The 12,585-nt window shown below is 39.7% G+C and overlaps 1 protein-coding gene across 12 annotated transcripts in view; it reads right to left on the bottom strand.

Annotated features, from left to right (window-relative positions):
• Positions 1 to 12,585, bottom strand: part of SRCIN1 (SRC kinase signaling inhibitor 1) — a 269,365-nt gene that overhangs the window by 6,061 nt on the left and 250,719 nt on the right. For 9 of the 12 annotated variants that reach the window (XM_072111569.1, XM_072111570.1, XM_072111572.1 and 6 more), the window contains 4 exons: positions 11,000 to 11,131; positions 8,337 to 8,411; positions 6,501 to 7,697; positions 4,537 to 4,680 (listed from right to left, as the gene is read on the bottom strand). In XM_072111569.1, coding sequence (XP_071967670.1) covers positions 4,537 to 4,680; positions 6,501 to 7,697; positions 8,337 to 8,411; positions 11,000 to 11,131 — 1,548 coding nt within the window. Of the gene's footprint in view, positions 1 to 4,503; positions 4,681 to 6,500; positions 7,698 to 8,336; positions 8,412 to 10,999; positions 11,132 to 12,585 lie in introns of all 12 variants that reach the window. The other 3 variants (XM_072111580.1, XM_072111581.1, XM_072111574.1) reach the window with 2 other exon arrangements.

Below are 12,585 nucleotides of genomic sequence, written 5' to 3'. Positions count from 1 at the left end.
AAATATACTATAGCATAAGCCCTAAAATAAATACAAGCATGCTAATGAGCAGGAGGACCTCTAACCGGAGCGCTTGACTCTGAAGACTAATTATATATGCACGCCTCCACCTAGGATCCTCCACTCCTCTGATGCTACTACGGATTAGCGAGCGGGACCAGGCTAAACTTCAGAGTGTGGAGGTGTGTGCATATTTAATTAGCTTTGGCGTCAAGGGGCGCTCCTGTGATGTAGGCTGGAACGTCTCCAGCTCATTAGCATATTTATGCTAATTTTGTTTTTTTTAGTAAATTTGGAAAGTCTACCATCTGAAATTTGAATGTTAGATGTCCTTTAACTCTCATTAGAGAGTCCTATAATATAATATGAAAAGGGTTTGTCTTAGTCTTATATTTTTTTCTAGGATATGACATGTGACCTATACAACTTCAACCAAATGCATTGTGTCCCCTTTCAAGTTTTGAATACTCAAAAGAGGCCAAACAGTTTCATAAACATTCAATGACCACTTTCTTGGACCTCCTCTAGTCCGATGGCATATTGTAACAGCATGAGGTCACTTTTTTAATTAGATTACAATAATATTTATGACCTGTGATTGTCTGCGGCCTGAGAACAGAACAGTATAGGCCCTTCTCTGTTTTTCGTGGTACCCTCATTTTATGAATCTGGAATACTCCTATAAATAATTTGGGAAAATGCGTAAGATTATAAATAATTATGTATAGTAAATAGTAATAATAGTGTGTAGGAATTAACAAGTGCTAAATGTATAGAAGAAAATTCTAGATGAAAGATATCTTGCACTTTATGTAATTAGGAAATTCATAGTGGAGTTAACAGGTTGGGACTAGGAGGACTGAGTAATGGTCATGGAAGAATAGAAAAGAGGAGGCAATGAGATAAAAAGAGGTTAACCATATCATTTTACCTCTACTTGAGTAACAGAATAAAGGAGAAAAGAATAATAAATTTGGCAGCTCATCAGAAATGTGATGATTTAATTAGAGAGAGTGCGAAGGGAAAGCTGTTGTTTTAGAAAAACAAATCAACAAAAAAAATTACAAGAAAGTAGAAAACAACACAAAAATGTGAGACTTTGTAAGGAATATAGTGTAGGTAGCCGTGTAGAAGTGGCTGCAAAGATGGAGCAAATCTTTCATCACCACAGACATGTACATGTGTCCACGTGAAATAATTGTCAATAGTGGAAAATAAAGGCTATATTTACTGCTACTTAAAGGTACTGTATAACCTATTGTGCCGGAGACATTGGGGCACATTTACTTAGAACAGTGCAGTCTGTACTATGTGCAGTTTGACTGTGTATAATGCAGAGGGTGCAAGAATCAGGATTTCTGGCGCACGTTCTTCATGAATCTGGGGCTCCCTGCACTGCTCCTATAGAGTGCAACAGTATTTTTGGTGCACCTTTAACATGGGGCATGCAACCCAATTCTGTCAGACTTTGCATGATTAATCTGGTGCACGGTCTGACTGAGCACCAGAACACCCCCTTTATGTTCCACAAAACAGTCACATGTGACACCCGTGCAAGCAGTTTGCACCTAAAAGAAAGTGCAAAGTCCAACAAAAAAACTGGTGCATGTGCCCCATTGTTTCCAGCCACTTGGACCCATCAGAGCCGTACACTTCTGTTAGAGAGTGATGTGGACATTGTGTGACCAGCACAGAGTAGAGTCTTAGGGGGAAATTTATCACAAGTCTCTTAGAGCAGAACTGTTCTAGTTGCCCATGGCAACCAATCAAAGCTCAGCTTTCATTTTCCCACCGCTGTTTATAAAATTAAAGCTGAGCTCTGATTGGTTTCCATGGGCAACTAGAACAGTTTTACCTCAGAAACTAGATGATAAATCTCCCCATAATAGGGTACATTTACACGGTGTATGTTACCCAGGACCGTAACCTTCCCTCCCCTCTCCATAGAGAAGCGATAGCCCGTTCATTTCCTGTATTTCGGGCGTGCACGTCATAGTGACTGGGAGCCAAAGATGTCAATGGGAACCATTATATGGCCCCATATCGGCCCCTGTCCCTGTCCCTCGTGTGAAGGAGCCCTTAGCTGAAAAAGTTAAACCTAGAAAATTTCAGTCTTATTTTTTAGATAGCAACATGTAAAATTATATAAATGTCACCAAAATGATTACATTTCATCCCTTAAAGGAAATCTACAATTTAAATCAAGCATGATAAACCAGGGACACTAGATCTAGGCACTGTGACTGGGGTAATAAATGGCCCCCCTCCTTCTAAAAACAAATTTTAAAATTGTGCTAATGAGTTTGAAGGTTGGGCATTACTACAGTCCCTCCATGTTGTAGATTCACAGGCTATTACAGTGTGGAAAGAGCACATACCCCCTCCCACTGTGTGCTGAAACTTCCTCTCCTGTCCTGAGATTTCATCAGGCTGAGGGGCAGGGAAGACAGCCTAATAGTCTGTGAAGTTGCAGAATAGAGGGGATCTAGTAACAACCCCAGTTACTAACACCCTAGTAACACGCCCATTAAAATTTTAATTTAAAAAGTTGATTTCATTTTATTCATTTCATTGTAAAAGTTGATTTTAGAAGGAAGGAGGATAACAAATACAAGAATATTTCAACAATTTTAAATGAAACTTAATCAGCTCAATATATGTTTGTTTAAAAGTGGCCTGCGAGCCATACTGGTGATTGTATTTGTCTTGAAAACTGCTAAATAAAAGACTCAATAATAAAACTCAAAAGATACCATCATAAAAAAAAAAGAATATTTCCACAGTCACGGGCCTGGATCTATGAGTAAGTGCCCCTGCTTTATGATGTTTGATTTTGATGGTAGATAAGGATGAGGCTATAGGTGATAGTTTTCATTTTTTATATTTTTTTTAGTGCTTGCATCTCCCACCTTTTTCCCTTACAAATTGCTTTATTCTTTAAGTTGCCAAAATTACAAATACCAAATGTACCGAATATAGTTTTTATATCAATGTATGTTTTAGACAAAAAAATTAAAAAAATTTTTTATGGCACCAATAAAATTTTATATTTTTGCACCCATTTGGAGAATAAACAATGTTTTTTTTTGGGAGGGGGGAGGGGGGGAGGGGTATGGGGAGGTACAGCAATTTCCTCATCACATATCTAAAGAACAATGGGGTAGATTTATCAAGCTGTCTTATCAGCCCGGCTTTCATTTTACCAGTGCTCATGAATATTTTAAAGGGGAGCTGTGATTGGTTGCCATGGGCAACTAGAAATATTCTGACTTTCAGACAGCTTGATAAATCTGCCCCAATGGCAGCAATGATTAATCCACACAACTGGGTTAGGATCAGCAGTGGGTGACAAACGGGCAGGGCAAGACAGTTAACAACCGCGTTCAGCTTCTCCTGGAGATGAATTAAAGGGGACAAATAATTGATATTGTTTGTGTAATGAAAAGTTAGACAATTTTTCAATCTACTTTCTACTATCAATTCCTCATGGGTTTCTAGATCTCTGCTTGCTGTCCTTCGCAAGAAACAGGTCCCTAGTCACGTGATGACACACAGGTGCACGGTTCGTTACAACCCTGGACATGTGACGTTACACAGGTGCACATCTCGTTACATCCCTGGTCATGCGATGTCACACAGGTTCTCGGCTTGGTATATTCCTGGTCATCTGATGTCACACAGGTGCACTGCTTGTTACATCCCTGGACATGTGATGTCCCACAGGTGCACGGCTCGTTATATCCCTGGACATGTGATGTCCCATAGGTGCATGGCTCGTTATATATATCCCTGGTCATGTGATGTCCCACAGGTGCATGGCTCGTTATATATCCCTGGACATGTGATGTCCCACAGGTGCACGGCTTGTTATATCCCTGGACATGTGGACACTCTCTTTACATCACAGAGAGTAATCAGAGCTGTGTGATAACGAGCCGCGCACCTGTATGGCATCACATGACCAGGGACAGATTTGTATCCATTGGGAGGATGAGGAATTGATACAGAAAGTATTTTCAAAAAATTGCGCAACTTTTCATTACACATACAATATCACTCAAAAGTGGACAACCCCTTCAAGTTGCTGCAGATATTCTTGACCTACCACATATTAATGGGGCACATGTTCTTTGTTTTCATGATTAGTAGGGGACCCACTCCCAACTGGCCGCCCACTTATAGTGCCACTTATGTTAACATGAAAACTGGGTTCACATGTTTTAACTGAGTTCTTTCCATACATGTATGTGGTGGAGGGTAGACAGAGCATGAGAGATTGGGGTCATCTTATGGAACATGTTCTAATGGGATGTTCAATGGAATTAATATCATACACATGTACACATGTCCCTTGTAATATGGCTCTGTTCTCAGAAGTAATCAAGCGGTGGGCAAGAAGTTGTCTTCTACCACAATGATGGCCCTGAGCTGGTGACAAGGTGCAACACACAGACTGATGCAGGAATAAGATGAGACATGAGAGGGGAGCCAGTGTGTGCTAACCTTGTGCTTACATCTTCTCTAGAGATAAACTACCTGCTGGTGGCCCTGGATCCTCATGTACTCCATCCTTTGTTTGGAGTGCTTGTTGCTCTTGTCTCCGCTGCTTTGTTGGACGCTCTTTAGCCGTGAACCTACTGGATTAACCATCTTCATAGGTGGAATTGACATACCCCCACTCTGCAAAGAAAAAAGGCAAAAAATGTCTATGCAAAAAGCTAAATCCTCACATTATAAGAGGCTTGAAAGACACAAATATATATGAAAACGATCTGATTATATAAAACAAGGCTTTGTAACATGCTTGGATGGTTTTACCATGAACCATGAGGAGCACAAGTCAACATTTTCCCCAATTGAACCTGAAACAATTGCTTCCAACACCACAGCAGAAAATGTCCTTGACCAAGACTTGTTGCAATGCTCTTTGCATGACTCTTTGGCCACATCAGGACATGGACGGTGCCAGCAGACGCAGGTGTGAACTTAGCCCTGCATTTCTAATAGACAGACACGTCCAGGGAGGAACTCTACTGTTTCCTGTGACTTATCTGCTTCCTGCAGCATTTGGCATTCCCAGACAATATGTGTCAGACAGAGATGATGTACTGACCAATGGGGTCACACACCTGTGAAAGCTTTGCCCAATTAGTAACATTTTGCCAAACCTGATGCACGCATTCAGTAATGCTGGATTCACAGAAAAAATAGAGTAAAGTATTATTGTCCATGTCAGCCAATCAGTTATTGATGGAATCCTGTTGTATTATATCTTTTACCAAATAATTCCAATATCGAAGAATCTACTTTATACACCACTCTAAATTTAAAGCAATTAGGGCAGAGGCAGGCAGGAGGAATCTACCACCAAGTCTACTTCTGATAGTAGATTCTTCCTAGTAGTTTTCCTTTAAAAAGTCCATACAATGAACACTATCTATGTGTGCAGTATTTTCAACAAAAAAGTTTCACACTGCTCCTCCTGCTCCTCCTTCTGCTTGTGAGAAGGGAGAAACCTATAACATTTTTTCATGCTGATTGTGATGTGTTTTTATACTAAATATACTGTTATGATGCAGAATACAAACACAGTTGTTGCTGAGGCTCTTCATTGAAGCAGGATAGTGGGCACATTCTACAACCCCTATTAAAGTTGGTAACAAAATAACAATAAATATTAACTTAAATATTATTTAACACTTAAATATTAATTATTAAGTATTACATTTCTCAAATCTCTATGCTATGGGGATGCATCATTTCAATGTATGCCTAGAATAAATGTACTATAGTTTATAGAAATAAATTTAAATGAGCCAATTGCAAAAATTGTAATGTAGAATATGCGGCTCTGACCAGGTAATACAGCCAAGATATTGGTTCAATATATCATATATTATGCATATTGGCTACTTTCTTTAATGGATATAGCCACTTTACAAAAGTACTGGAGTCAGCACTATACATAGTTAGTAATATATTTTACCGCAGCTCCTCCCTGTAATACAGTCAGCTCCCCTCATTACCCTGCGCTCTGGTCTAAAGATGGCCGCTGGGAGAGAGGCATGTGACCAGAGGCATACAACATGTATTGAGCAGTAGTGACAGCCAGGGCCGGCTCCAGGTTTTAGTGGGCCCCTTTTCAGTGAATTCAAGTGGAGGCATTAAAATTTTAGTAACTAAAACAGTTCCCTGTTCCCTAAAATATTCCCTAGTTTATCATCCCAAACAGCCGCCTCATGGTTATTTTAAATAAAGCCCCCCTCGCCCCCTATGGATTCATTAGATACAGCTTTATATGGGCCCTGCCGGCAGCTCTGGGCCCCGGCAATCGCCCAGGTATGCCCAGTGCTGGCGCAGACCCCGGCTACTGTAAGTGTATGGGATAGTTAAGTATGCTACAGATTTATAATATAAATTATTGTAAGATTTTATCATAATAAGACACACCACAAATCTATTTGTAGGGCAGACTTCATGAGAAAAAACTGAAGTGTAACCTTAGAGATCTGAGGCTTTGGTAGTAAAGGTGGTTTTGGTTTATGTGTGGGAGAGCCGTCCTTTTCTTTGAGAGCTTTTACATTAGTGGCTCCCCCATTCAGGTGACCAGATAAACTCTCTCGTTCAGGCGTAGAGTCCACCTCCTCATGGAGGAAAGTCTGCTCTACAGTAGATGAACGGACACCAATGGCGTTAATTGTAAGCTCCAGCTCTCGAATGCTTTCCTCCAGGCTATCCAGTCGTTTGTATGTGTTTTTACAAATGTCCATGCTCTTCCATCTTTCAGGAGATTTATCTCCAGTCACAATGTCCTCAGGGGCATGGGGTGTACAGCTCTCATTGGTTGCAGCAGAGTTCAACATTTTTTGAACATCAATAACTCTAAGTTTGGAATTTCCATCTTGCTGAATTTGAGACACTTCAATGTTGATCCGTTGAGAAACATGGGGGTTCTTGATTGTTTGAGGCTTTGCTGTTTGTGCCTGTAAATGCCTGGGTTTTGGCACAGGAGATCTTGGCTTTGGTAAGCTTGAGTGCTGGTCAGATCTGCTCATTTGTATCTGCCCATCATAGTCATTACATGAAGGTCTCTTCTCTGTACTTTCCTTGGTTACCTTTTCTCTCTGCTTTTCCAAACCCAATACGTCCACCTTCATGTCCCACAGCTCTTCCTTTGGACCTAGTACTTCATTGGGAAGGAAAGGGACAGGATTGTTTTTAAGTTGAATAATGGTTTTATCTGTGGAAATTTCTTTAGAATCGTCACTTCTTAGTTCTTTTGTCATTTCACAGAAATCTTTATCTTCTAATAACTTATTCTTCTCCTCTGTAGATAATGAAACTATTGTATTATTGCAAATCATGAAGCCTACAATACCATGTTCTGTGTTTTTTCCAATATCCTCTTCTATATTTGCAAAACTGGATTGACAGGTGAGATTGCGTGTTAAACAATCGTCAGACTCAGCAGACAAATTGAGGTTTTCAGACTTGTTGTCCAAAGCCAAGTAGGACCAATCTGTCACCTGTTCAATAAAGACATCACTGATACCAATATTTACAGGACCACCGTATGTAACTGTATCAGTATACGGATAATTTTCATCTGGAGGTGAAGGTGGATTGGAAGTCCATTCGGTCAAAATGATCTGTGGCAGGGAGAACTTCCTATTGGCCACAGGAGGGTTAAGCGATCCCTACAGGAAGGACATAGAAGCTTAGGTTATGAATTTTTAGTCTTTAGTATATAAACATATTTTCAACTGGTAATATAGAAGTCTTAAAACCTACTATGGCTTGGAAGCCATACTTGGCTAGTGACCCCTAGTTATGTGACTAGACATGCCCTGAACCCAAGAAAATGGCATTTCGGATTGGGCACTGTATAAATAGTCAGCCATAAAGGGTTTTCAGGGAATGTAGTCTTGCTGAAGAGAATGTACATGTTCCATGGATGACTGAAGCAGAAAGCTTTGTGACAGAACTTGGTGAAACTTTTTTTACTACTTACAATGCTGTAGTCTTAGCATGAAGTGGGGTAAAAATATGTCAGGATAACAGGTTTTAATAAAATACATTATTTTTTTGTTTTTTGCATTGTCTACAATATGGGAATGTGTTTTTGCACTGTTTTTTTTCTAGTTTGCAAAAACCTTTAAGAAACCCAAAATAAATTGGTCAGAGGTGTATAGATTTGTCTTGCGGGGCTCCTGTCATACAAAATGGATGTCATCTTTACATATCAGGTGAGACCAAGTTTGTAAAATAACTGGCTATCTTTAAGGGCAATTTACTTCCAATATCCATCAGACCATTTCTAACTGCATACCATTTACCTGCATACGAGGAGATTCCTTGGATTCTGCAGATGCAACTTTTAAGACTTCCTCTTTGGGGAGAGAGTTTCCAGCCTAGACAACATTCAGGACTCCATCAGCTTGGTTAATATCATTCATCAAAAGTGACTATTGCTTGACAGATGCAGTAAAGTAGAAGAGAAAGGAAGACGAGTGAGTGCAGCTTCATAATGCAAGACAGAAGGAGGCTGAAAGACGGAGGAAGTTCTTTCTAGGCTCAGAAGAAACCAACAGCTGGTGAAAATCTTGCTTTTTTTTTCTTGTGTTGTTGTAAGATTTATAGAATGGTTTAAAGTTTTAGTGTCCAGTATTGTAGAAATAGACGAGGAGAAGAAACAAGATAGGTGCAGCCAAAAACGGTAGAAGGTCCAACAGGAATGGAAGAGCAGTCAGGCAGGTTGCATAGAGTGTGTCTTCGTAGGGAAGTTCTTGTTAGTTTACAAAGATTAAGCAAGTGGAAATGGATTTTTGTCAGGTAATAGCTATGACTGAAGAAAAGAGCATGCCAGGAGAGGAATCACCAGGATGGAAGGTAAATGCAACATTATCTACCACAGCAGCCATGCTGAGCAGAAGATCTGCAGCTTTCCTCAGTAGAAACTTGCCTCTAGGAAGCAGTACAGAGAGTCTCTGTAGAAGAACTTCCCATTACAGAGAACTCAAGCCTCCGTTGGATGACATGGTAAACCAGTCATTGGATTGACTTCTAGTCATGGCTTTCCCTGCCAAACTTAGCCAGGTGTAGGACCTCAGTCTGGGGCCCACTGTGAATAGGTTTGTCAGTAATGGGTCATCAAAAATAAAAAAGACTAGTTTTCACTATTCGATTTATACAATCTAGGTACAAAAAGCCTCTCTATTGAGTAAACTCACATTAAAAAAAAAAACTACCACCTACCGGTGAAGGGGATTTATTTGACAATCTGCACAAGTGTGTAAAATTCAAAGATTTGGTTAATACTCCAATAAATTTGGTTTAACTAATATTGTTTGTAAATGTCCTAAAAGTACTCTCAACTTAGTATCTAGTGTTTATGAATGCAGAACTATCAAACCGTATAACCAAACAGACAACCCAGGCTGGAAGTGCACAATATGCAGATCCCAGTAGTCTTCTGAAGTGCAAGATCATCTCTTCTTTATGTATGAACACAAGATAGTTCAGATCTACAGGTGGTCCGCGGGTTATATACAGGATAGGTTCTGTAGGCTTGTTCTTAAAATGAATTTGTATGTAAGTCTGAACTAGTATATTTTGTAAGTATTTATTGTTTTCCTACCTGTGACTACAGGCGGTCCCCTACTTAACAACACCAGACTTACAGACGACCCCTAGTTACAAATGGACCTCTGGATGTTGGTAATTTACTGTACTTTAGCCCTAGGTTACAATAAACAGCTATAACAGTTATCAGAGGTGTCAGCAATTAAGCTTTATTGTTAATCCTGGTTTTTATGACAATCCAACATTTTTAAAATTCAATTGTCACAGAGACCAAAAAATTTTGGCTGGGGGTTACAATTATAAAATATACAGTTCCGACTTACATGCAAATTAAACCTAAGAACAAAACTACAGAACCTATCCTGTACATGACCCGGGGACTGCCTGCATAAGATTTTCATAATTCTGGGCTGTCATTGGAAGAAGGATTAAGAATAAAGGGTAACTGTGGAAACATTTCATAATTCTTATGTTGACCATTGCTGCCTGGAGCTAAAGATAAGTAAAATACCAGCTTCCAGATAGATGGACCAGAGGTCACAGTGGGCAGATAGGTCCTTTGTAACTAAGTATTTTTATTTTGATCTGTTTTTTTCTCTTCTTTTTACAGTTTTTTTTTCGTTTTTGGGACTTTTTAGGTGCATTTTTGCTTAGTTCCGTACATACATCTAAAAAGTCGGGAAAAATTCAAAATACCCGCAAATCAGAGAAAAAGAAAAAAAAAAACAGACTTGTATCACAATGGCAAATTTAGACTCCAAAAGCATGGTGACTTGCAAAGAAAAACAAATGATACATGTGCCCCATTGTGTATTAAAGTTAAGATTTTGGGCAGGTACCCTATGGGGACACCTTGGAAACACAGTTTATGGAGGAACTTCGCAAGCTGGATTTAAGGTTTTGGCTGCCATTTACTGCTTACAAGTGCAAACTGATTACACATGTTATGTGTATGCCTTATAGACTGTATTTATACAATGGCTCCAGATTTGGTAAAGGATCTTTATTGGATCTACTAATGGAACAGTAGACACCAGTATTGAGAATTAATACAGGAACACGTCATGTATTAACCAAAGGTCTAATACTTGACCCCACAATTAGATACACGGTACATCAAATAGTGAATTAACTTGGTGACTCTTGGTTCATGCCAGATATCATCAGTAATGCTGTCATACGGCGTTATAGACATGCAGTAAACACATGACTCCCCATGCCTGCTCTGGAGATGTGCAGATGAGTGACAGGCAGCTCGGCTTGCATTAGTAGGCTTGATACTTTCAGTGGAGTGAGGGACAGAGGAAGTGAGGCATTAGTTGGTTAAAAAAGACGATAAAAGAAGGTAGAGTGAAGGATTAGACGGTGAGAAGTGCACAGCAGACCGGGCCAAGGTGCCCAGAACACAAGCTGTTACCTTCCATCCTCCATGTTCAATGGTGGCCTCATTAGACCACAGATGTGCTGGACGTGGCACCGAATGGGATGCCGTTGAGTGCTCAGAATGGAACTGAGGTATAAAGAGGGACCCAGAACTTCTCTGAAACACCTGGGAAGTCAAAATACAGCAGGATGGGAGACAGAAACCAAACTGTAAAAGCTGTGTACTAAATCACACACGTTATAGTGCGTTTACTTAGACCCTCTGCAACTTAGAAAACTTCTTTAGAGCAACAAGGGAAAACCCCTTATACACTCTTATGTCTATGAGATCTTCATGGGAGCCGGCAGAAAGAAGAGCTGGTCATGATGGGTTCTCCCATATATTCCACGTGAAATAATCCACCCAGCCACGTGTACACGCTGATGGTCAAGAAGGACACATGATGATCTTGCTTTGTCATGCATACTTACATTCAAGTTCCTACAACCTCTTCATTAGAAGTAGAACCTTTAAGAAATATTTGTCACTGGCCACTAACAAAGCTATGGGCAGCCGAGAAATTATAACCCATAACCAGATTTAGACTAGCACTAGGACATGTCAGAGAAGAAATTAGATATAGGAATACGTCTACAGATTACAAACAGTGGCTGGATCGGAGTAGCTACCTGGATCCCACTGCCTCTAATCCAACAAGTGCTGTTAGGGAAATTCATCCAAGACAGCAATGGACAAATGAACTGAGAATCAATATAAACTGTATATAGAATTGACCATCAGCTCAGATATTGTAGCCCACACACCATGCCATTGATATGCAGTGACTAGACACTTCCCAGTATATTATGTAAATATAGTTTACATGAGATATTAAGTATTCTTGAATCTATGCCTATATGTGCTGCCATAGAGGGCTTTCCTTGAATATAGTACAAACAGCATATATGATGACATTAAATATAATGGTAATAATGAGAAATGCCAGAGGGAATAAGTATTGAACACATGAAGAAAGATAGAGGCAAAAAGCAATGGAAAGTCATGACACCAGCTGAAATCTATCAGTAACTAGAAAGCAATCCTGCCACAATATCAGATGGTTCATCTGATGGCCTATGAAAATGTGTCTCATTATTTTATACATGTACAGTACATGGTTTTTCAGCTAGTATTCCACCTTTTCCTTAATTGTCTTTAAAGACTAATAATAAAAAGTCTGACTGCAAATATATTTTACAGTACAAGTGTATAGTACTCTCTACATATACTGTTCACCCATTATAACTGCAAAGACCTTGTATGTATTTCATTGTATGTATACCATTTCATCTAACCATATGAATATACTGTCCTGCAGTTCGTCTACGGACCTTAAATAAAATCACAAACCCCATTCTTAGTAGAGAGATGTACATTCCGTCTATGTCAGTCTTGGGACACATCTTCTCTATGGTATTAAGTAGAAGTCAGGCTGCTGTCAATATTTCTTAAAGTCCAGCATAACCGTGTATACTCATGCATAAGTCGAGTAGCGTGGAGGGGGAGCAGCGTGGGGACATCGGGGGAGCAGCGCTGCACATCGGGGCCACCGGTGGGTGAGTATATAAGTTTATTTATTT

Source organism: Engystomops pustulosus, chromosome 6 (assembly GCF_040894005.1).
Source record: "Engystomops pustulosus chromosome 6, aEngPut4.maternal, whole genome shotgun sequence".
Taxonomy (NCBI): domain Eukaryota; kingdom Metazoa; phylum Chordata; class Amphibia; order Anura; family Leptodactylidae; genus Engystomops; species Engystomops pustulosus.
The sequence above is the reverse complement of the archived record's forward strand: the minus strand, read 5'-3'. Positions and strand labels throughout refer to the sequence as shown.